Source organism: Oryctolagus cuniculus, chromosome 1, assembly GCF_051225735.1.
Source record: "Oryctolagus cuniculus isolate XC-2025 breed Fujian yellow rabbit chromosome 1, ASM5122573v1, whole genome shotgun sequence".
Classification (NCBI taxonomy): domain Eukaryota; kingdom Metazoa; phylum Chordata; class Mammalia; order Lagomorpha; family Leporidae; genus Oryctolagus; species Oryctolagus cuniculus.
Window position 1 is genome coordinate 80,519,957 of NC_142867.1, and position 26,050 is coordinate 80,546,006.

At 37.0% G+C, this 26,050-nt stretch overlaps 1 protein-coding gene across 5 annotated transcripts in view; it reads right to left on the bottom strand.

Annotated features, from left to right (window-relative positions):
- Positions 1–26,050, bottom strand: part of NOX4 (NADPH oxidase 4) — a 208,546-nt gene that overhangs the window by 144,311 nt on the left and 38,185 nt on the right. For 2 of the 5 annotated variants that reach the window (XM_089311743.1, XM_070076632.2), the window contains exons 3-4: positions 5,107–5,213; positions 3,099–3,183 (exon numbers count right to left, since the gene is read on the bottom strand). The exons of 1 other annotated variant lie outside the window; for it this stretch is intronic. In XM_089311743.1, the coding sequence (XP_089167869.1) occupies positions 3,099–3,183; positions 5,107–5,148 (127 nt within the window). In that variant the 5' untranslated portion in view covers positions 5,149–5,213. Of the gene's footprint in view, positions 1–3,098; positions 3,184–5,106; positions 5,218–26,050 lie in introns of all 5 variants that reach the window. 2 more of the 5 variants (XM_089311732.1, XM_002708641.6) reach the window with 1 other exon arrangement.

Below are 26,050 nucleotides of genomic sequence, written 5' to 3' on the forward strand. Positions count from 1 at the left end.
ATAGACTTTGATAACGATGTGCCAATCAATACAGATTCATTAAGGGTAACAAACTGCATAATCCTGGTGGGCATTGTTGATAATGGCAAATATTACGTATATCTGAGAACAACGAGCATATGAGTAATATAGGTGTTTTCTTCTTAATTTTGCTATGAACCTAAATTTATGCTTAAAAATCATTTTTAGTTTTTAGGAAGAGTGGGGGGTAGAAAGTATCATTATGCTTCTTAATACTTTATATATGAAAAACCTGAAGTTTGTTCCCTTATAAAAATAAAAAATAAACAAATAATTAAAAGTAAACAGCAAGTTGGGATTTAGTTAACTAACAATAAGGACAGATTTCCAAGAAGTAAAACAAAGAATATCTTGGTGAGATTCAACGTGGCACAGGCATAAAATATTACTCACTCAAAACTCTGTTCTATAGCTTCATCAATACTGAAATGTATAATAAAATAAATAAACAACCTCTTCATTTTAAATTAAAGGCTTATATGTTAAATAAACACTTTGTGGCTCATGCATGCAAGAATAACTTTGAACAATTGTCAGTATTTTTGAATTCCCCTGAAAATAAATCCTATATAACAATTATATGGGATAAATCCTTAGGGGACGTACTTACTTTCAAAAAGTCTTTTATGTCAATGGGGTTTAGAGTTTCTTATTTAAGAGGTTTGCAGGAAACTATGCCAAGTACTTTTAATGGATTTTCTTTTTTAATTGTCATAACAAAACAATGAGGTTTGATAGAATCATCTTTATTTTATAGAAAGAAAAGTATGGTAAGAAAAGCTAATTTAGCCAGACAGACCACTAGTGGGTAGCCAAATGCAAACCCTCTGGAAACTACTCCCCCACAGTAATGCTTTGCAATATCCAGCTTCTTGGTTACTCCCCAATTGAACCAGAATATTTGGACACAACTACAGTTTAGAACAAGCAAAATACTGAATATGTCAAAGTCTCCTAATCCTCTTCCATTTCTGACTTTTCACTGTCCCTTGCCAAAATCCATCCCTATCCCTTATCACACCCTTCATCCTTAACTCATACTAGGCTCTTCCTCATTACTCAGCCTTGAGCTGCACTGGAGTTTCTATCACATCTCTGAGTCCAATCTCAACCCTTCTACCAGTGGAAAGATGTTCAGAGATATATAGTGACCATGTCTGCTTCAACAATGTTAGTCAATTTTTAATTAATTTATTTGAAAGGCAGAACAACAGGGATCTCCCATCTGCTTGTTCACTCGCCCAAAACCCACAACAGTTGGAATGGAGCTAGGAGTGGCTGTGACCCAACTCTGATGCCATCACCTACTGCCCCCCAGGGTGTGCATCAGCAGGAAGCTGGAACTTGAGTAAGAGCCAGTACTCAAACCAGGCTCTCCAATATAGGTTGCCAACACCCCAAGTGGTGTCTTAAAGACTGTGCCAAAAGCTTGTCTCTGGGCAATCTTTAAGTACCTGAAAGTTCAATGATTTCTTACTAACAGCTGTATCAAAACACTGCCTAGTTGAAATTGTCACAAAAGGGACCAGCACTGTGGCATGGTGGGTAAAGCTGCCACTTGGAACATCGGTATCCCTTATGGGTGCTTGTTCATGCCTCAGCTGCTCCACTTCTGATCCAGATCCCTAATAGTGGCCTGGGAAAAGCACAGGAAGCTGGCTTAAGTGCTTGGGATCCTGCCACTCACGTGGGAGATCCCGATGAAGCTATTGGCTCCTGGCTTTAGCCTGGCCCAGCCCTGGCCTTTGGGGCCACTAAAGAGTGAACCAGTAGATGTAAGCTGGCTCTCTCTCTCTCTCTCTCTCTCTCTCCCCCTCTCTGTGTGTGTGTGTGTGTGCGGGGGGGGATCTCCCTCTCTCTGTGTAACTCTTTCAAATAAATAAATATAAAAAATGACCACACAATAAATGTCAGGTAAAATAATCTTAGTATCAAAACAGCTATATCATATCAAACACTGACCAGGTGAAAACGTTAAGTGCCATGCTGCAAGAAAATTAACCCTTGAGATTGTAACTTAAGGTCACTATTCTAAGAACTCACATGTACTTTCTCATTTTAACCTTGAAACTATGAGCTAACTGCTACTATTAATCCAGATCACAGTTACAAAAAACAGAGGATTAAAGAAGCACTATCATATAGTCAAGCAGAAGGGCAGCTGGAGATAGAACCTATGCAATCCCAGAGTCCATATACTTAATCACTATGTTAATTGTTTCTATGCCAAACGTTTGAAAAATATAATAAAAATTCTCAATATAAAAATTTATTTTGAAATGTCTCTTAATGCTGTGAGCATCTGGCCAGCAGCTAAGTCACCATATCTCATATCAGAGTCCCTAGGTTCAAGTCTCGGTTCCAGTTCCAATCCAGCTTCCTGCTAATGCACATCCCAGGAGGCAGCAGTTGGCTCAAGCACCTGAGTCCCTGCTACCCACGTGGGAAGGATGGATTGAATTCTGGGCTCCTGGCTTCAGTGTGATTTAGCTCCAGATGTTGTTGTAGGTATTTAGGGAGTGAACCAACAGATGAAAGATCTCTCTCTCTCCATTTTCAAATAAACAAATAAGTTCTTAAAAACTAAAATGCCTTCTACAAACAAATATTTTATTTTTAACTTAAAATAGAATAGGATAAAATTCACATATTTGGATGTTTTCCATCCAAGCATTAATATCAAGGAAATATTTATTAAATATAGTTTGGGCTGGAATCATACTCTTTAAGTGATCGTTTCACATGCTAATTTTCATGCATTTAAACTCATATCATATCATTATTTTTAGAGCTTAAAAGCTCTAGTATAATTTTTCTAAATAAAATTATTTGCTTTCAGGAAATAGTTGTTATCAGCTTGGGAGTGAAATTTTGTAAACAGTCATAAGACACAACCATTTTCTGCAGCAACCCCTAGACAATCATATTTAAACCCATAGAAAAGTAAACTTGGCTATCAAATAAGAAAATCTCAAGTTGGTGACATGAATAATTCATAAAACAATAAAATTATACATTTTAGCATTAGTAAAATATGCAATTCTCACAAAATATTTCATATCTTTTAGCTTTCTCACCTGAGAAAATACAGATAGTGACACCACAAGTTATATGGAATGTTCTGCTCTTATCCAACACTCTTCTTGTTCTCCTGCTTGGGACCTAAATAAAAATAGTTTAATGTAGTAAAAATGTTACAATAAATAAGATATATGTACAAAGTTTTTCACCATAGGATTGCTTATTATATCAGAACTGTTAAAATAAGACAGAAGCTTATTAATCAAACGTTGGTGAGATGTGCACATCCGGTCTCACTTAAGATGCCCTTATCAGAGCACTCAGGTTCCCTGACTCTTGACTCCAGCTTCCTGCTAATGTACACCCTGGTAGGCAGTAGTGACAGTTCCAGAAATTGGGTTCCTGTCACCCATGTGGGAGATCTGAGTTCAGTGGCCTGGCCAAGTCCTGGCCATTTCAAGCATTTTGTAAGTGAACTAGCAGTCTCTCCTCTCTCTCTCTCTCTCTCTCTCTCATTGCCTTTCAAGTTAGTTAATTTTTAAAAAAATGGTGAGATGAATCATGATATATTTAGACACTGGAATATTCTAACCATTAAAAGGAATGTCTGACAACTATGTCATCAATATAGAAAGATATGCAACTTTATATTGCTAAGGGAAAAAGTTATGAAACATGAACTATACTATATTCCTCCATTGTTCAAAATTAATAGCACTGTATGTTAATGTTTCTGCAATCTGTACCCCCAATTGTCATCAGAGATTTTTCTGGCAGACTAAGATTAGGAAATATTTCTCTGATTATTTTGAATATTTCTAGAATGTATGAATTTGACAATATATGTATGCTCTCTTTCTGTAGTAAAACATAAAGGAAGCAATCTCATCTCTGTTTTTAAAATGCCTGATTCATCTTACAGAAAAGCAAAATGCCAAACATCTCTGAATACTTCTTTAAGTAGCACTTAAAGTGTACTTTAAGTGTACTTCTTTAAGATTTATTAAGTACTGAGAGACTTAGGTGGGAATTTTTCATTTCCTAACCCTTATCTTCTTTTTTCTTCATGTTGAGCCAATGGCCAGCCACAGGGATCAAAACCTAGCTTTTTACAACTGTAGACTACCTAAGGAAAGAGTTATTTCCATAAATCATTGCATTGAAAGTAGAGTTCCCAAATATAACAAATACAATTACATGGAAAGACTGAGAAGTTTTACAAGAGCAGAACTATATGTATGAACTTCACAGAACATGAAAGCAACCTCATTTTAGGAACTCTTTTTTCAAATATCAGTATCTACCTAACAGTACCTTGCTATCTTAGAGAAGAGTAAACAGACTCAAATACGTACAATGGAATAATTGAACACAAAAAGGAATTTCAGCTGAGTTTCAACAGAATTAAAGTACTTTTCCATTTACATCCTTCATTTTATGACAATAAATACCACATTTGATGTCACTAATCAGAATGTCTTTTGCACACATATTACACACCTCAAAATAGGTATCTGTATTAAGCAGAGATATGTTGCCAATATCAGCAATAACTCTATGTATTGCTCAAAGGCCACAAGGCTCTAGTTTGCTCACTTGATCTAACTTGCCTTTGACCAAGTGAAAATAAAGGATCTCAATGACACATGTTCTAACAGGAACTGGTGTCGATCTTAGCTCTACCATTCACTGTTCTCACAATTTTGGCTAAGTTACTTAAATGTCTATGCCTCAGATTTCTCATGTATAAAAATGGACTAACAATATTTGGTTGCATAACCACTGTAAGGATTTGTGATTGTGTATGTGGGATGGTGAGACAGAAGTAAAACCACTGTTGAAATATTTCTGCTGTCCCCTGATCTTATTGTCCAACAGATCACGGGACAACTTGACAGGCTCTTAATATCAGCTTTGAAGTGATCACTCCAGCCAAAATTCAGACCATGAAAACTGAGAAGAATGGTAACTTTTATTCAATGGAATCTGTGGCCTAGTTTTTTGGGTTTGTTTTTGTTTTTGTTTTGTTTGTTTGTTTGTTTGTTTTGTTTTTGCTTTTCTTACCTTCTGGGATCCCCGAAGGTAAGCCAGGAGTGTTCGGCACATGGGTAAAAGGATGAGGCTGCAATTGAGGTTAAGAACAGATGCGGAGGCTCTGCTTAGACACAATCCTAGCTGAACAAATAAGGCAAGGGTCAAAACACAGTGGAGGACAAAATAAACCATAAGCATCCTGACCTGGACCAACATGCTGCAGGTCTTACCCTGCTCTTCCTTTAAGGATTATGTCAAATGTCAGCTTTTTCAAGAGTGTTGAATAAAACTCCCATTTCTTCTCACCTAAAAGCCCCCAAAGAAAACATTTCTTTTCACTCTACACCCTCATAAAACTTAGCACTCTCATTTCCACTAGTGTTAGAATCATCTGAGTGCATTCTTCCAAGGCAACGTCAATTTCTTGTTCTGCCCTCACTGTACTCTTCTATGTGTTGAGAGCCCTAGAGAGTCTTGGTATATTCTGTACCTGCACACTGCGAAATGTCAGATCCTTTGTGCACTGATAAGATCAGAAGAGTTTAAAAAAATTTTTTTTTTTCCACTTATGTTATCTCTTGCTGGAATATCCTCAGCCTCTGAACAATCTTCTCCTTTACACTCTCCTGCCTCCAAGCTCTTCATGTCACAAACTCTACTAATGGTTCCCATTTCATATTAAGCACTACTCCTCTAGATCTCTCTTCGCTGACCCCAAACTAGGAAAGACGCCACTGTCATAAATGCTCCCATTGATTTCCACATCTCTAGCATTAGAATGTATTTTGGCATTATTTCCCATCATTTTTTAAGTTTTATTTTTAGTTGGAAAATAATTGCGTACACTTAGGGATACAATATGAAGTTTCATTACATGTATAGTTGCAGAATAATCACATCCGTCTAGCAAAATATCTATTGCCTAAAAGACTTACTATTTGTGGTAAGAATATTTAAAATCCACTCTTCTCACTAGCATAAAATATACAATATATTAACTAAAATCACAATGTTTTCACCAGAACCTATTTCTCCTGCCTAACTGAAATTCTGTACACTTTGACCAACATCTTCCTTTCCTTATTCACTTTTCATTCTCTAATAACCAATATACTCCTCTCTACTTTTATGAGTCCAACTTTTTAAGACTGCTAATACAACTGAGAGAATTTGTGTTTCTGTGCCCGGCTTATTTCACTTAACGTAATGTCCTCTGGGTTCAACAATGTTGTCACAAATGATCTATCTTAAAAAAGATGCCAACTTGAAAACTGAAATTCTTATGTTTGGGGATGCCTCAGGAGAACAATATGTCAGTTTTTTTTAAGCATGATTTTCACTTGGTTATAGCTAATTTAAGATATTATCTTCATATTAAAACAAATGAGAATATTACAGTACTATATTTGCAAAGAAATATATTCTGCCATAATGTGAATAATCCTAGAAGTAGATTCTTCACAGGACTTCCCAATAAGAACCAGTGGACATCTTGCTTTCAACCATGCAAAATTCAGGAAAGAAATCAGCTGGGTCCTGCTAGACTTCAAACCTTCAGAACTGAAAGCTAATAAATGTATGGGGTAGGCCACATGGGACACCATATAGGAATGTCTGGATATCAGCCATGCCTCCATTTCTGTCTCAGCTTTCTACTAAGTGTACACCTTGGGAGGCAGCAGGTTATTCCTCTCAGAGGGTAGTGGGTCCCTGCCACTCACTAGAGAGACCCAGATTGAGTTCCTGGCTCTTAGCTTTGTCTGGAACCAGCCCCAGTTATAGCAGGCATTTGGGAATGAGCCACTTTTAAACACAAAGAGATACAGACACACACAAACACACACAGAGAGACCCACACACACACTCACCGAGAGAGAGAGAGAAAGAGCGAGAGCGAGAGAGAGAGAGATCTTCAATTGTTGGGTCAATGTCCGAAAGAAAGTAGCATCCAGGGCTAAACCAGGTCAAAGCAAGGAGACATGGAATCTATTCAAGGCCCCCACATGGGTGGCAGGGCCACTAGTGCTTGGGCTGTCGTCTGCTGCTTCTCAAGTGCCTTAGCAGGGAGCTGGATCAGAAGCAGAGAAGCTTGGATGTGACCTAGCAATTCCAATATGGGTGTAGGCTTCCCAAACGGTAGCTTAACCCAAAGTGCCCAAATGCCTGCTTCGAACTGTATTATTTTCAGCTACTATGTTTGTGATAACTTGGTAAAACACCAATACAGAACTAACACATTGAAATGGAGCTGTACTTTTATCATGGCATTGTGAAAAATTTCAAGCCTCATAAGCTAAGATTTATACCAAAAAGCTGGTATTGAATGGCCAGTATTGATTCTAATTCATGGTAGCAGATCATTAAAAGTAAAGATTTTAGAACCAAACAGGTCTTTTTTATGAGATATCCAGTCATGTCATTTAGTATCTGTATGGCCATAACCAAGTTATACAATTTCTCTCTATAGGGGCTGTCATCAAGGTGTAGTGGACAAAGCCACCATCTGTGATGGCGGCATCCCATATTGGCACTGGTTCATGTCCCTGGTCCTCTGCTATTGATTCAGCTCCCTGCTAATGGCCTGAGAAAAGCAACAAAAGATGACCTACATGTTTGGGCCCCTGCCACCCACTTGGGAGACACAGATGAAGCTCCTGGCTCCTGGCTTTGGCCTGGCCCAGCCATGGCCTTTGCAGCCATCTATAGAGTGAACCAGTGGATGGAAGATATCTCTGTCACTCTTCTCTCTCTCTCTCTTTCTCTCTCTCTCTTTCTGCCTTTCCCCCTCCCTACAGCTCTTAATTTCAAATAAATAAATAAAAATCTTTATGAAAATTTTTCTCTATAATGGGACATAAAACTAGTATCAATACATTGTTACACTGATCATTCCAAGAGTGCAATTAACAGATATTGGTAAAAAATTAAGTGTAGTATTTCAATAATTTAAAAACCGGAAAATTAGAGACTTAAAGCTTGTATTAGACCAAGTAAATGTAAAACTTACTGAAGAATGTGACTTAGAAAATAACAATGAGATTCAACAAAATAGAATACAAAAAGATAAGAAAGACAAGTACATAAAAAAATCCAAAAACCCTATAAACAAATTAATATAAATTATAGGGAAAGCATACTGCAGTGGCTGAATATATAGTCCACATAAAAAGACTGGCTATATTGTATAATAGCAACAAATATTTTTAAAATAAATTTTTAAATATTTGATTTTATACAAGAATCAAAAATTATAAATTATCTAGGAAAAATCTAACAAAACAAATGCAGAATTTGTATGTAAAAAGCAAACCAAAAAAAACCTAAGAAATGATCTAATTAGATATATGGTATAACAAGTTTTCTATAGGAAGACAATATTGTAACAAGGCCAATCTCCCAGAATTGATTCCAAAATGCAATGCAACTCTAATCAAAATGCCAATAGAAATTTTTCATGTAATTTGACAAATTGACTTTAAAATGTTCATAGAAACGCAAAGCAGCAAAAGGAAACTACAACACTACAAAGAAGAATGAAGGATTTGGCCTCCCTTTAACATGACTTATTATAAAGTTATAGAAATTTACAGTGTGTTTGTTGAGTATAGATAATGAGACCAATGAAACAAAATGTGGACTCACAAACTGAACTTCATTTATAGTGAACTATGCCATGTGACAAAGATGCAAGGTAGATTAGTGGGGAAAGAACCTACTTAATAAAGGGGAAAACTAGTTATGTTTAGGGAAAAAATTAAATTTTATCCCTAATTCAGACTACCAAGAAACATTAGTACCTGGTGTAAGGACTTACATATAAAATACAAAATGAGTTGGTGAATCTTTTGGACATAAGCATAGACAAAGATATCTCAAGATGTAAAAAGTTCAAAATTAAGCAAAACAAGCAATACATTAAAATTAATAAAGTTAATTTTTCAGTGGCAGAGAAATGAGGAACCCAAAATCCAGAATAATGATAATGCCTTGAAGACGGGATGGAAGAAAATTATTTAGATGTAAATTATTGCTAATGTTCCAATCCATGGGTATTCATTATATTATAATTGGGGTATATAAACAAGGGTCATATGTAAATCAGTAAACTAGATTAGAAAGAAATAACTATTAGTAATTAGATTTTATCCATTTAAACAAATGTGTATGTAAAGTACTTTTTTCAATGCTCGTCAAATGACAACAACTCAATAAATGCTACTTATTAATAATAACTGCAACAATATTCTCTGGGTTACCATTAAATGCAACATCCACATCAGCTGTGCTTCATTTATGCAACCTATTTTTCAAAGAATCCATGTAAACAGATGCTTTTCCTATCTTGAATTTCTTCTTGCCCCTAAGATTCTCACTGTAACTACTGGTAAAATAATAGGTCTGTTATACAGTGTTTATTGTCAACATATGAAATACTGCTTCTGAAAGGAAAATAATGGTAATAAGTAGCATTTGTCAGGAAAGTAGTCATTTTCAGTGATTGATATAAAAAGTAAATAATATGTCCAGTTAGGCTGTTTCTACATAAGAAGTTACAATTCCTTAAGGACACATTTCCATAAATACACTATTAAGTAGAACAATAGATATAATCCTTTCTGGACTATCTAAATAATGCCAAATATATATTTCTCTCCTCAAAGGGCAAAGTTATTATCATTTGTAAGCAGTGGGGTTTTATTGTTTATTGATGTCTCAGAGAAACAGAATAATTGTCATGTCTTTTCATCTTACATTTTGCATATAAGAAAATTCTAGCTCAAAGGATCTTAGATAATTTTTTTGCAACTTTAATGTAGTAGGGTAATGATTCCTTTAAAAATATCAGTTACAATCTATAAGAAGAGTTTACAATCTAAGAGATACACAAAAATTATATATATTTCCTTTGGGATTAATGTCTGACAGAAAATTCTTAGGTTTCTTTACTGTCTAACTATTTTTTTAAACTTTTATTTAATGAATATAAATTTCCAAAGTACAGCTTATGGATTACAATGGCTCCCCCCCCCCATAACGTCCCTCCCACCCACAACCCTCCCCTCTCCCGCTCCCTCTCCCCTTCCATTCACATCAAGATTCATTTTCTATTATCTTTATATACAGAAGATCAATTTTACTGTCTAACTATTTATTGTATCTCTGGAAGTGTTTTATTGTTGTGCTTACATCACATCACACAGTAATTCAATTCAAAGTGGCTTTATGGGTTCCCCTGGGATAAATGGAGTTTATTTTGACATTCCAATTCTTCCCATGATGCTGCAAAATCCAACTGGAAATGTTACCAAGGACACATGTCCTCATACACATTTGTTCCTGAAATACTTAGTTCTTCAAACTAACAAAGCCTGTTTTTACTGGGTTATCACAATGCAAAACTCCCTTGTTTGGAGCAGTAGAGAGAATAAATTGGAGACAAATTTATATTCAAGTGACACAATGACAAGGAAACATTTTATCTGCTACTACAGGGAAATTTATTTCTGTCACTTATTCATTATTATTCCATGAACTTCATGAGTATCAGCTCCCTCAACTGGTCACTAAAAAGAAATGATTTCCCTGACGTTTCTGCCTGGCCTACTCTACTTGAATGATTTCCTTTTAATGGTACTCTAGCGCTTTCAAATTATGTCAAATAAGTTGTCAGTAGCTCGCACTGCTTTTTTTCCCACATCTCAGTTCCCACCTGTCAAGGCCTACCATACATAATTAACAGAAAATTCTATACGTAACTTTTAAAATTATAAATGTTTTTATTCTTTAAATTAACTTTTTAAGTTAATTAATTAATTACTATTTGAACGGCAGGGAGGGAAACAGAGACAGAGATATCTTTGGATCTCTGTCCTGAACAGCTGGGACTGGGCCAGGCCAAACCTGGGAGCCTACACTCAGTCGCAGTCTCCCACATGGGGACCCAGGTATTCTTGAGAGAATACTTGAGCCAAGGTGGAAATCAGTGGAAGTTGGAACTGAAAGCAAAACTGGTACCCAAACCCTGGCACTCCCATACGGGATGTGGGCATCCCAAGCAGCATCCTGACCACTGTGCCACTCCCTCAAACATATCTTAAAGGAGGTACAAAGGAAACATAGCTTAGACCTTGTTACAACCAAATGTGCTATCCCCCAAAAATTCGCTTACTGAAGCCCGAAGACCTAATGTGATAGTATTTAACGAGGGAATGTCTGGGATTGAATCAGGTTTATTTTTTTCTTTGGCTCTATTTTGTTTCTGATTGACACACAATAATTTTGCATATTTATAGCATACAATGTATTTTGATACATGTAGATGTCATATAATGATCAAATTCAGTGAAAAGTAAGCTGAAATCTGAAAACTGAGTGTAGAAATCATGTGGGAGTAAGAAAGACATTCACCGGAGAAGATAGCATGGGAAACAAGCTGTGACAAGTGGAATGGTGTGTGTGTGTGTCTGTGTATACCATAGATCTTGCATACTATGTTAAAAATGCGTCTTTATCCTAATTTGCTTGAGGTGCCATAACAAAATACTATAAATTGGGTGGCTAATAAGCAACATTTTTCCACAGAGCTGGGAAGTGCAAGATGAAGGCAGATTTGGTGTCTGGTTGGTTAGGACATCTTCTCCCTGTGTCCTAGCATAGTGAGTGCTCAGACACCTGTTTTTTTTTTTTTTTTTTTTTTTTTAAGACTTATTTATTTACTTGTAAGTCAGAGTTACAGAGAGAGAGACAGAGGTCTTCCATTCGCTGGTTCACTCCCCAACTGACCGCAACAGCCGGAGATGCACCAATCAGAAGCCAGGAGCCAGGAGCTTCTTCCAGGCCTCCCACGCAGAAGCAGGGGCCCAATTGGATCATCCTCCACTGCTTTCCCAGGCCATAGAAGAGAGCTGGATCAGAAGTGGAGCAGCTGGGTCTCGAACCAGTGTCCATATGGAATGCCAGCATGCAGACAGTGGATCTACCCACTACGCCACAGCGCCAGCTCCAAGACACCTGTTTTATAAGGACACTAATCCCAATTATCACCATAAGGCCTCCAGGTCCTAATATGATCACTTTGGGGGTTACAATTTCAACACAGGGAGAGAGGTGGGGAGGCACAATCAGAACACAGCACAGAATGATGTTGTTTTAAGCAGGGGAGTGGTACAAAGAGGTTAGTACTTAGTAATCATTACCCTCAATGAAGTATGGAGAACATACTGAGAGGAAGAATTTTGTCGATTATGTTACTTTGTGTAGCTAATCATCAGATCAGTGAAATTCTGTTAGAAACAAGGTTTAGGGGCCAGCGCTGTGGCGCAGTGGGTTAAAACCCTGGCCTGAGGCACCGGAATCCCATATGGACCCCAGTTCTAGTCCCGGCTGCTCCTCTTCCGATCCAGCTCTCTGCTACGGCCCGAAATAGCAGTAGAAGATGGCCCAAGTCCTTGGGCCCCTGTACCCGCATGGGAGACCCGGAGGAAGCTCCTAGCTCCTGGCTTTGGATTGGCGCAGCTCCAGCTATTTCCGTCATCTGGGGAGTGAACCAGCAGATGGAACTTTTCTCTCTGTCTCTACCTCTCTCTGTAACTCTGTCTTTCAAATAAATGAAATAAATCTTTAAAAAAAAAAAAAAAGAAACAGGATTTACATTTTAAGCTAATTACACAAGTCTTTTTATATATAGAATGGACTCAACTTTGGCCAAATATTTTACATACCAGTATGTTTATTTTGCTAAATCATAATTCTAAGATTGGAAAACTGAAAATGCATGGTCAACATCCCATTCAACATTTAAATCCCTTCACTGACAGCACCCAAAGTTAACCTACACATTGTTTGAAGTCTTACAGAGACAAAAGCATTTCCATAGTCAAAAACTTCACTCTAGGTAATAGTTTTCCTAGGACAGCCAATGAAAAACTGAAGGTGAAAGTCGTATGACTCCCTATCCCATTCATGTATTCTTTATGCTAACCCTAAATCATTGCCTCTCAAATTCTTGCTATAAAGTTGTCCCTTTGCCTACGTATTTATTTAGTTTATTTAGTTTTTAAAGATTTGTTTATTTGAAAGGCACAGTTACAGACAGAGAGGGAAATCAATCTTCCATCAGCAGTCACTCCCCAAATGGCTATCACAGGAAGAAGCCAGAAGCCTAAAACTCCATCTGGGTCCCTAATGTGGCAGAGGCCCACGCATTTGAGCCACCTGCTGCTGCCTTCCCAGGCACATTAGCAGGCAGTTGGATCGGTAAGTGGATCACCCAAGACTCAAACCGGTGCTCATATGCGATACTGGAGTCATAGGTAAAGGCTTAACAAAATCCAGGCCCTACTCTTGGCCATTTTTAAGTTGATACATAGTAACCATGTTTTCTTTTTTGGTGGTACACTGTGACATTTCAATATAATATAATTTCAAATGTGAACACAATATAAAATAACCAAGGTATTTGGTGAATATATCACACCAGACATAAGCCATTTATTTGTATTGGTAACATTCAAAATTATTTCTACTAGGATTTTGAAATACAAAGTTAACCGTTGTCAACCTTAGTTACACTACTATGCTGTAGCACATCAGAAGCTATTCCTCCTATCCAACTACACCCATGTCCCATGAACCATCCTCTGTCCATCCCCCTTCCTCATATACTCCCCAGGCTCTGGTGACCACTCTTCTCTTCTCCACGTTTCTGAGATCAACTTTAGCTTCCATGTATAAGTGAGAACATGCAGTCTTTGTCTTTGTGTGTCTGCCTTTTTTCATTTCTCATAATGTCTTCAGTTCTGTCCATGTAGTTGCAAATGATAGAATTAAATTCCTGAGGCTAGCATTTTGGCAAGGCCAGTTAAGCTGCCACTTGGGAAGCAACTGACATCCCATATCAAAATGCCAGTTCCAGTTTCAATGCTCCACTTCTGATACAGTCCCTACTAATGCTCCCAGGAAAGCAGCAGATGATTGCCTAAGGACACGGGCCCCTGTCCCTCAGGAGGGAGACCCATTTGGAGTTCCCTGTGCATGGCTTCGGCCTGGCTCAGCACCAGCCATTGCGGCCATTTGGGTAGTGATCTGGGGGATGGAAGATCGATCTCTCTCTCTCTGTCTCTCCCTCTTTCTCTGTCACTCTTCCAAATAAGTAAGTTTAAAAACTTCTTTATGGCTACACAACATTCCATTGTGTGTGTGTGTCTGTGTGAGTGTGTGTAAATCAGTTTTTCATTAACCATGCACCCACAGATGAAACCTAGGTTGATTTCACATCTTGGCTACTATGAACAGTGATGCAATAAACATGCCAGTACAATTAATTAATTTCATACTGATTTAAAATCTTTTGGATACATAACTCACTAGTGAGACTGATGCAGTATATGGTAGTTCCATTTCCAGTTTTTTGAAAAACCTCCGCAGAGTTTTCCATAGTGGCTGTACTAACTTACATTCCGACCAAGTGTTTGAAAGCTCTCCTTTCTCTGCATCTTGGTCATCTTTTATTATTTTTTTTGTATGAGTCAGATGATACTCATTGTGGTTTTGATTTCCATTTCCCTGATGATTAGTCATGTTTAGCAATTTTTCATATACTTGTTGGACAACTCTATATCCTCTTTTGAGAAATGTCTATTCAGGACATTTGCCCATTTTTAACTAGACTGTTGTTTTACTATTATTGGAGTTCCTTATATATTATCAATTATATATTAATACCTTGTTAAATGAATACCTTGTAAATATTTTACCCTATTCTGTAGGTTCTCTTCTCATTCTGTTGATGGCCAAAAGCTGTCAATTTTGATGTAATATCATTTGCCAATTTCTGCTTTTGTGGCCTGTGCTTTGGTGTTCATATTGAGAAAGTCTTTGCCCAAACGAATATCCTGAAGTTTTCTACCTATGTTGTCTTCTGGTTAGTTTCAGTGTTGGGTCTTGTATCTGAGTCACTGATGCATTTTAAGTTGATTTTCATAAAGGGTAAGAGATGGAGGCCTAGTTTCTTCTGCATATAAATCTCCATCACCATTTACTGAAGATACTTTCCTTTCTCCAGTTTATGTTCTTACTGCTTTTTTTGAAAATCAGCTTGTATTTTCAACTGATTTAATACTGAGTTCTCTATTCTGTTGGTATTTACAACCGATTCAATGTTTGGTTCTCTATTCTTTTCCACTACTCTATGTGTCTGTTTCAATGCCTATCTCATTTTGTTGTGGTTACTTTCACACTGTAACTGTAACTGTAGTGAGATTTGAAGTCAGACATTATAATGCTTCCAGCTATGTTCATTTTGCTCAGGATTCCTTTGGTTATACGGGGATTTTTGTGGTACCACACAAATTCTAGTAACATTTTTTTTTTATTTCAGTGAAGAATATCACTGGTATTTTAAGAGGAATTTCATTGAATTTGTAGCTTGAATATAAGAGTACTTTGGCATTTTAACACATTCATTCTTCCAGCACACAAACATGAGGTGTCTTTCAGTTTTTTGTGTTCTCTTCAATTTCTATGAGTGCTTTGTAATTTTCATTATAAAGATCATGCACTTATTGGTTAAATTTATTCCTCAGCATTTTATTTTTATAGCGATGTGAATGGGTTTGATTTCTTGATATATTTCTTGGTGACTTTGTTATTACTATATAAAAATAATACTGATTTTACATATGAATTTTGTATCATATAACATTCCTGAACTTCTCAGTTCTAATATATACCATGAATGTTCATATTGTATGAAAACAGGGATAATTTGATCTCTTCCTTTCTCATTTTTATATTCTTTATTTCTTTCTCATCTTAATGCTCTAAGGTTTCTTGTACTGTATTTAGAAAAGTATTGAAACTGAATATCTTTATCTTATCCCTGATCTTAGAAGAACGACTTTCAACTTTTTGCCATTCAATATGATGTAGAATGTAGGCTTGTCATGCATAGCCCTTATTTTGTTGAAATACATTCAACAAAATATATTCAACAAATACATCAACAAAATAAGACACATATAGTCTACCAAATATTTTTAGGAATTTTATCATGAAGCATTGTGGGATTTTATCAAATGCTTTTTCTGTGTCTATTGAGATGATCATCTGGTTTTGACTCTTCATTCTGTTGGTGAGATGTATTGCATTTATCAATGTGCATGTTGAAACATCCTTATTTCCCTAGAATAAAACCCACTTGATCTTTCTAAGGTGTTGTTGGTTCTACTTTACTTGAATTCTATTAAAAAGTTTTACGTCCAGTTCATTAGGGATATTGGTCTATACTCACATTGTGTCCATGTTTGGTTTTGGTATCAGGGTAATGACAGCTTCACAGAATGAATTTGAAAGATTTCATTCAATATTTTGTAATAGACTTAGAAAAAATAGGCATTCAACAGGTAAGCTATTGGTCCTGGCCTTTTCTATGTTGAAAGATTCTTATTACTGAGTCCATCCTATTACTAGTTACTGATCTGTGCAAGTTCAAGTTTGGTAGATTATATGTGCTAGAAACATACTCATTTCTTCTAGTCTTCAATTTACTGGCAAATAGTTATACTTGGTGGTCCCTAATAAACCTTTGTATTTCTCCAGTATGTTGTAATGTTTGCTTTTACATATTTATTTGGTTTTTCTTTTTCTTCAGTCTACCTGAAGTTTTTGGAAATTTTATCTTCTTGAAAAGCCAACTTTTCATTAATGTTTTATATTGTTTTCTTACTTTCTATTTTATTTATACTGTATTATTTATGCTCTGTGGTTTGTTTATTGTGTTACTTCTACTAATTTGGGGTTTGGTTTATTGTTGCTTTTCTCAGTCTGTGAGTTGTAGGGTTGGGTTGGTGAAATCTTTATTTTTTTTTTTTTATGTAGCCACTCATTGCTATAACATTTGCTCTCTGTACTACTTTTATTTATTTATTTTTTATTTATTTTTCCCACCAAAGAAACCTTTTATTTCAGGAATACAGACTTCATGTATTTCATAAGTTACAACTTTAGGAATACAGCGATTCTTCCCACCATACCTGCTCTCCCATCCCTCCTCCACCTCCCTCTCCTATTCCCAGTTCCATTCTCCACTAAGATCCATTTTCAATTAACTTTATACACATAAGACTAACTCTATACTAAGTAAAGAGTACAACAATTTGCACTGTAAAAAAAAAAAAAAAAAACAAAACCAACAAAAAAAAACTGTTCTTCAACAGCTGATAAAAGGGCTGTTCAAAGTCACTGCATGTTGAAGCTAATTTGACTTCATTTCTTAATTTCATTGCATTTTCTAAAGTCTGTATTTTTTTGTATCTGAGTAAGTTTCCTTAGGATCATTAGCTTTTTAAAAGATTTATCTTTTTATTTATTTAAATAGTTAAAGATAGAGGTAGAGCCAGAGAGAGAGAGAGAGAGAGAGGTCTTCCTTTCACTGATTCACTCCCCAGATGGCTTCAATGGTTAGAGCTGTGCCAATCTGAAACCAGGAGCCAGGAGCTTTTTCCTAGCCTTCTTTGAGGGTGCAAGGGCCCAAGTACTTGGGCTATCTTCTACTGCCTTCCCAGGCTATAGTAGAGAGCTCAATAGGACTCGAACCGTTGCCCCTATGGGATGCTGGCACTACAAGCTTGGGCTTTAACCCTCTGCGCCACAGCACTGGCTCCTAGTATAATTATTTTTAACTCACTGTAAAATAAATTTTGATGTGATATTTGTTTTTCTAAAATACGTAAATTTGTTCTCATTAAGATCATTTTTTACTCTTCTTTCCCAAGGAAATATTTTTAATAGATCAAATGAGCTCATATGATACTTAATTCGTACAAGTTTTAGAGTCAGAGCTATAGCCTTTCACTGGTTTAGAAATCACGCAGGGCCTGGTGTTGTGGTGTAGTGGGTTAAGCCTCCACTTGCATTGCCAGCATCACATATGAGCACCAGTTCAAGACCTGCTGTTCCAATTCCAATCCAGTTCCATGCTAATGTGCCTGGGAAAGCAACAGAAGAATGCCTAAGTGCTTGGGCCCCTGCACTCATATGGGATACCCAGAAGAAGTTCCTGGCTCCTGGCTTCAGCTTTGCCCAGTCCTGGCTGTTATAGCCATTTGGGGAGTGAACCAAGAGATGGAGGATTTCTCTCTCTCTCTCTCTCTCTCTCTCTCTCTAACTCTGCCTTTCAAATAAATAAAAATAAATATTTACATAAAGGAATCATCCAGTCCAGCCTTCTTTTTGCTATTCCTTACCTTGGCAGCTTGTAGAGAATTAAGGTTAGCAACCCAGACCACCTTAGCTTCACTATGTCATTTCCCCAACCACACATTACCACCCAGAATACAAAGAATTCAAACACTTTTTGCAGTATTCTTTCCAAACCACAATTCTCTCCTGGTCTTTCGGCTGCTTATATTTTTACCCAACCAATGCTTTTTCCTGACATCCTGTATAAATCATTACAAGGGCATCCCACATCTAACTGCGTGGAACTCACCTGGTGGACTATTTAAAAAAAAAACTCTGATTATTTAGGTCTGAGGTGGGGTTCTCATGCCCTGTGGCAAGCTTCGGCAAGCACTGTTTAAGAATGCAACTGGAAGTCAGGGAAACCGGAGACTGAAGCTCTTACTTCCCGTGTGTCCTGAGTTAATTCTCCTGCCCTATCCCAGTCCCATTTTCCTCATTCGTAAAATTTTAAATAATACACTTACCACAAGGGGTAATTTTAAGCACTAAGCAACCATATACCACATTTAGTGATATGCTGGGCATGTAGTTAAAAAGTCAGCAAAAGTTATTACCAGCATCCTGGCCCCTGGCCGTGCACACACACAAAAATTGATCTAGTTTCAGAATTTAAATGTCTTTATGGCATGGCTTGTTACAAATAATCCATTCCAGGCTATCTTTCCATCTCAGCTCTGGAGGGTGGCATTCCAATAGTTACGGAAGCTGAGCTTAGAAACTTCTAAGCAAGGAGGTGTTCAGTAAACATATCATGAATTAGTGAATAAATGAACATAACAGAAGATTTTTCAATGCTTCTATTTTAGAAAAAGAAAATATCAACAATATTCACCCAAGAAATTTTGTTCAGATCTACGAGCAGAACTCAGGGTAAGTTCTTTCCAGCCTATTGTCCAAGAACAGCAACTCTGCTTCTACCTACCAACCTCGTCATAACAACAAATAGAATTTAATCTGGAAGTGAACAGCATCCAATCTGAAGAAAACTATCAGGACTTCCGTTGCTCTTTGATAACTTCAGAGATCATCTAGTCCAATCTTTTCTTGCTCCAATATATATTACATGTCTGTAACCAAGCCAAATTGATGGTGCCACGAGGCCATGTGGCTACACTTCTATTTGGCTCAGCTTAGCTCAGGATGCATTACTGAGATGAGTTATTCCAAGTTTTTCTTTCTTCCAAGTCCCTCTTTCATTTCCTATGCAAAATTCACACCATTGCTCTTCCTCCTATTTGTGCTGACCTTGTACCTCTTCCACTCCATATAACTAACATATGAGCTTCTTACAATTCTTTTGAGTTTCAGCCCGAAGGCCACATTCTCTGTGACAGCTTGCTAAGGACTACATCCCCATCCCTATCCTCATGAAAACCTTCAAATGTCCCTCTTTTTCACATATGGCGACAAATTTGGTGCATGTTTTTTACTGCTTCTTTATGTCTTTCCCCATATGTCTCATGGAACACTGAATTCTTTATATCATAATGGTTTACTTGTTTATCCACTTGTCTCTCCTGCAAAGCTAGCCGGCAGCAGCACAGGTAAGGAGTAAAAGCCCAAACCATTGCTTACCCATGGAAACCTAAAAAATGTAGGGTCATTAATAAAGAAGATTATTTCTAATAAGGACTCTTCAAGGAAAATAAGCCCTGAGCAATGAAAACCAAAGAAAAATAATTATGAGACAGATATAAGAGCAAAAAGGCACAATACCACAAAGTAGTTTATATTATTTTTCCACTGCTTTGGTAGGCACTGATTATTATCTGCATAATAATCAAAAGTAGCTTTGTAAGAAAATCAGAACAATTTGTTTTTCCTATCTTATAAGTCAAGTCTACAGTCCTAATTAAAATGCCTATTTTGAATCATTAATAGATTATAGTAAAGATATGATATTAGAATATGATAGACATTCCATGAGAGTAAGATTATATGTAATAAAACATGAGAGGCCAGCATTGTGGCATAGCAAGTAAAGCTATGGCTGCTGCTGCCTGTGTTGCCAGCATCCCTTATGGGCATGGGTTAGTGTCCTGTCTGCTCCACTTCCAACCCAGTTCCCTGCTAACGGCCTGGGAAAAGCAGAAGATGGTTCCCATGTTTGGGTCCCTGCCACTCACGTGGTAGACTCTGATGAAGCTCCTGGTAGACTCTGAAGCTCCTGGCTCCGGTCTGGCCCAGTGCTGGCACAGCACTGGTCACTGCAATCATCTGGGGAATGAACTAATAGATGGAAAATCTCTTTCTCTCTCTCTCTCTTTCTGGAACTCTGACTTCCAAATAAATAATTAATTTAAAAGAGAATTTTAAAATGACATTTCTGTGAAGAGCTATTTAAAAAGCTGATTACCTGTTTCAATAAGGTTTCATATAGAAATTACAATGAAGAACATCTCATGAGCAATCAAAAGACAGTCGATAATAATTAGAACAATTATTTCCTTAAAAGAAATCTTAAACTACAAAGTCAGTGCTTTTGTGGCATAACCAAAAGCTCATGAATGGCTGTCCCTTCATGCCATAATAAACCGTAATGCATTCCAAATGATCGGAGTTGGTCTCTGTCAACTAGCTGCCCTGGAGACCTTTAACTATGATGTAATTTCTGACTCAAGTTGACCTCTCCTCTCATCCATAAACTACTTTAAAAATTAAAAAAAAAAAAAAACAGCATCTCCAAAAGCTGCTGTTAATTCTAAATTAATTTTAAATTCAATCTAGTGAAAATTTTGTCAGAAAACTACATGGACCACCAAAAGTATAATCTATCCTGACCCGACTTTATATCCAGATTTTTTCTTATGTTTAACTCAAATATTTCTTATCTGTTATATGCCATAATCCTTCATTCTACCCTTTCTAAAAATGAACTTACATCCATTTTCAATAGGAATGTGTCTTTTCCTTGGGAAAATATATAAATCAGAGGGACAGGTAACGATTACAGAGGAAGAAGGAAATAATATTTTAACATGATATTCCTGTTTCAGTTTTGTCTACCTTGTCTTTTCTGTGCCAAATGCTCAGAGGGCAGAAGAAATTCTCTTCTAGACTATGGTCTGCCTAGCGAAGTTAAAGATCAACATCAACGGGATTCAGAATTGCATATGAGCATTTCAAGGGACAATGCTGTCTAGTGCATAGGTCACCAGACGAAAGGTATGAAATTTTTATCCCAGCAGACATCTGTGAATTCTACTAAGGTTGCTTGTCTCTAGACCTAGAATTAAAAAGGTAACAAGCACTACCTTTACATTTCCTCACAGAATAATTTCTAAGAATAAAAACAAATGAAGTGAAAAGGGTATGATTGCTCTGACTGAAAAGCATTATTGAAATGGAAATATTTTTAAATTCACTATTAAATTCCTGTTGATAATGCCCTTTCTAAGGCACAACAACATAGCCTCCAGAGTCACAGACCATTTGATTTTCTGCCATTGTCACATTTTCCTCCTTTTACAGAAATGACTCGCGCACAGGGAGGAGTAGAAAGTACTTTGCAAAGTTCGGTTTACTTGAAAGCTAAGACAGGGCCTTCTACCTCTTACATCATGGGTCCAGAACATCTGATCACAATTACTGAGTATTTAGTCACCTTTTAGCTATTCTTCATCTGAAATAATCATTCCAAAGTCTTGCTTCATTCTTCCTCATCATTAAACCATCTTTAATTTTTTAACATACGTAAAACTTAGAATTCAAAACAGGTACATTAAGCACATTAAAAAATTCTGAGAGAAAGCAATACATACAGAAATAGCATCCCCTCACCCAATTAGTATTTTAATCAGACATCCATGATGACATATAGATGGTTAGATAGATATAGATATAGAAATAGATGTTATAGATATAGACAAAGACATCGATATAGACACAGATATGAGCAACAGCTGGGGAGGTGGGTTGATCTTCCATCCACTGGTTCACTCCCCAGATAGCTCCAACAATAAGAGCTGGGCCAGGCTGAAATTGTCCAGGAACTCCTATGTAGAATGCCTAGAACCCCATCCATGTCTACCATGTGGGTGGCAGGTCCCTAAATACTTGAGCCATCTTCCACTGCCTTCCCAGGAGCATTATCAGGAAGCTGGATTGAAAGCGGAGCATCAGGGACTCAAACCACAACTCCAATATGGGCTGATGGTACCGCAAAGCAACAAGAACCACTGCGCCACAACACCAGCCTCTATGATGACACAGCAGGTGGGTATCTGGCCTAGCAAGTTAGATGTCTGCATGTAATATCAGGCACCTGGATTGAATTTCACTCCTGGCTTTAGCTTCCCACTAATGAAAACTATGGCAGACTGGTGATTGCTCAAGAAGTTGGGTTCCTGCCACCCGTGTGAGAAACCTGGCTTCAACCCAACTGAGGACCATCACAGATATTTAGGGAGTAAAATAGCACATGGGCATGCAGCTCTTGCATGTTCTCTCTCTCTCTCTCTCTCTCTTTCAAATAAATAAATATTTAAAAACTCCCACACTGAATATAGAATATTCAACACCAAGGTTTTTTCTCTCATGCCTGCTAAGTCTCACCTACTTAATGATAATATCTACTTTACTCCCCCTAAATTCATTATTTTCTTATAAACTGAAAATTCTATAAACTTGTTTTTAAATTCTATCTCTGATTTCAAAATACTAGTAATCTTAGTTAACTTAGCATGCCTTCTAACCATAACTCAACATTCAAATCAAGTTGACTCTTCCAGCATTTCTTTGAAAACAAACACACACAAAACTTAACTCCAAAAGAAGCTATCAATTCTAAGAGAAAGAACTCTGGATGCAACAAAATGGCCACAATGCCTAAGAATAGGTACTCAACAAAGGCAGAATAATGAACAGATAGTTTGTTGGTATTTTACCCATGCTTCCTAAGGTGAACATTTTAAAGCATTAGACTTCTGACAAACCCTTGACAGTTTAATTGGAAAATATGCAATAAATCACACCAGTTCAGATGTTGGGAGAATAAATCAAATGTTAAGATTACATGTTTGGGCCGTGGCTCACTAGGCTAATCCTCCGCCTTGCGGCGCCGGCACACCGGGTTCTAGTCCCGGTCAGAGCGCCAGATTCTGTCCCAGTTGCCCCTCTTCCACGCCAGCTCTCTGCTGTGGCCAGGGAAGTGCAGTGGAGGATGGCCCAAGTACTTGGGCCCTGCACCCCATGGGAGACCAGGATAAGTACCTGGCTCCTGCCATCGGATCAGCGCAGAGCGCCGGCCACAGCGCGCCAGCCACGGCGGCCACTGGAGGGTGAACCAACGGCAAAAGGAAGACCTTTCTCTCTGTCTCTCTCTCTCACTGTCCACTCTGCCTGTTAAAAAAAAAAAAAAAAAAAAAAAAAAAAAAAAAAAAAAAAAAAAAAAATTGCACGTTTGTAGTCTTCCTTTTTCCAATTCTCAATTTACTGCATAATTTTCAGATTGTTAAACAATTTTATTAAGCATGGCCTGCAGTGCTGGCATCCCATCTAGGGACCCCTCTGAGTCCTTGTTCCACTGATCCAGCTCCCTCCTCATACACCTGGGAAAGGAAGCAGAAGACGGCTCAAGTCCCTAAGCTCCTACACCTATGTGGAAGTCCTGGAAGAAGCTCCTGTCTCCTGGCTTTAGCCTGGCCCAACCCGGACTGTTGTGGCCATTTAGGGAGTGAATCAGTGGATGGAAGACCTCTCTCTCTTGTCTCTCTTCCTCTCTCTCTACCTCTCCCTCTGTGTGTGTGTATGTGTGTGTGTTTAACTCTGCCTTTCAAATAAATAAAATAAATCTTTTAAAAAAATAAAGCTCAAACTAACCTGTAACTTTAACTTTCAAATAAATAAATCTTTAAAAATTAATAATAATTTTATTATTAAAATTTTTACAAAATCAGAACCATTATTTTGTGAAGACACAGGATAGCAATAAAAGAGGAAATGTAAATCAATTTTAATTTTTCCCTATGAAACTACATTAAGAGCAAAATATCACATCTTGAATTTAAGAAAGAGGCAGAAACACTTTTCCAAACATTTTTCCAGTCGTAAGTAAATTCTTACAAGGCTATTCTCTACAGTTTAAACTTTGGTACAAAAAAAAAAAAAAAAAAAAAAAAAAAAAAAAAAAAAAAACTAACCCCAAGAATTAAATTTCCAACAATAGAGAACTGGAAAATACATTATGGTACACATTACAAGATGCTATGTGGTCATTAAAGGTAAAAAAAGACTTACAAATTATATATAAATTTTATAACAGAAGTGAACTAATCTCCCTGATATATTATTAAATTAATAACATGCACTTATATGGTGTATCTGTACATACAGACATAGGTATGTAGACAGAGGCAAAGATGAAACAGACAAAGATGGCTACTCTTAGAGGAAAGTTTCTAGCTTTATTCCATTGTCTAATCAGTATTCAGAATACAGAAGCAAGTGTTTCCTTTGAATGTCAATATATTTTCACAAGAACTCAATGGATAAATAAGCAAACAAACTCACAACAAGCAAATAAATTAAATGGATTAATAGACTCATAAATCTAATAACATATTCAAAGGAGATAGTTGTAAAAGCACAGGGCTTATTCTGGACAATGTTTTTCACAGTATTTCCTAGGTCAGTGAAATAACAGAAGCCAACTAGATGTCTAAAAACATGTGAATGTTTAAATGTGCTAATTTCATTTATTCAGTATAATATTAAAAATAAGCAACATAGGTTTAAGAGTGAGTTTTTCTAACAGGGATAAATTTAATGTATTATATAATGTCACTTTTTTTCATTTTTTTTTATTTTTTTTAACTTTTATTTAATGAATATAAATTTCCAAAGTACAATTTATGGATTACAATGGCTTCCCCCACATACCGTCCCTCCCACCCACTACCCTCCCCTTTCCCACTCCCTCTCCCCTTCCATTCACATCAAGATTCATTTTCGATTATCTTAATATACAGAAGATCAGCTTAGTATACATTAAGTAAGGATTTCAACAGTTTGCTCCCACACAGAAACATAAAGTGAAAAATAATAGATGATTTTTTTTCAAATGATGATGAAATCAGATCAGACCTATTGTCATGTTTAATCCCAGTGAGAGTCAAGTTGGGAGTTGATAATTTCTTTCTTTTTTTTTTTTTTTTTTACAGAGGATCAGTTTAGTATACATTAAGTAAAGATTTCAACAGTTTGCACCCCCATAGAAACACAAAGTGAAATATATTGTTTGAGTACTCGTTATAGCATTAAATCTCAATACACAGCTCATTAAGGACAGAGATCCTACATGAGGAGTAAGTGCACAGTGACTCCTGTTGTTGACTTTACCAATTGACACTCCTGTCTATGGCATCAGTAATCTCCCTATGCTCCGGTCATGAGTTTCCAAGGCTATGGAAGCCCTCTGAGTTCTCCGATTCTTATCTTGTTTAGACAAGGTCATAGTCAAAGTGGAGGTTCTCTCCTCCCTTCAGAGAAAGGTACCTCCTTCTTTGAAGACCTGTTCTTTCCACTGGGATCTCACTCGCTGAGATCTTTTGCCCGAGTGTCTTGGCTTTCCATGCCTGAAATACTCTCATGGGCTTTTCAGCCAGATCCAAATGCCTTTAGGGCTGATTCTGAGGCCAGAGTGCTATTTAGGACATCTGCCATTCTATGAGTCTGCTGAGTATCTCACTTCCCATGTTGGATCACTCTCCCCTTTATTTATTCTATCGGTTAG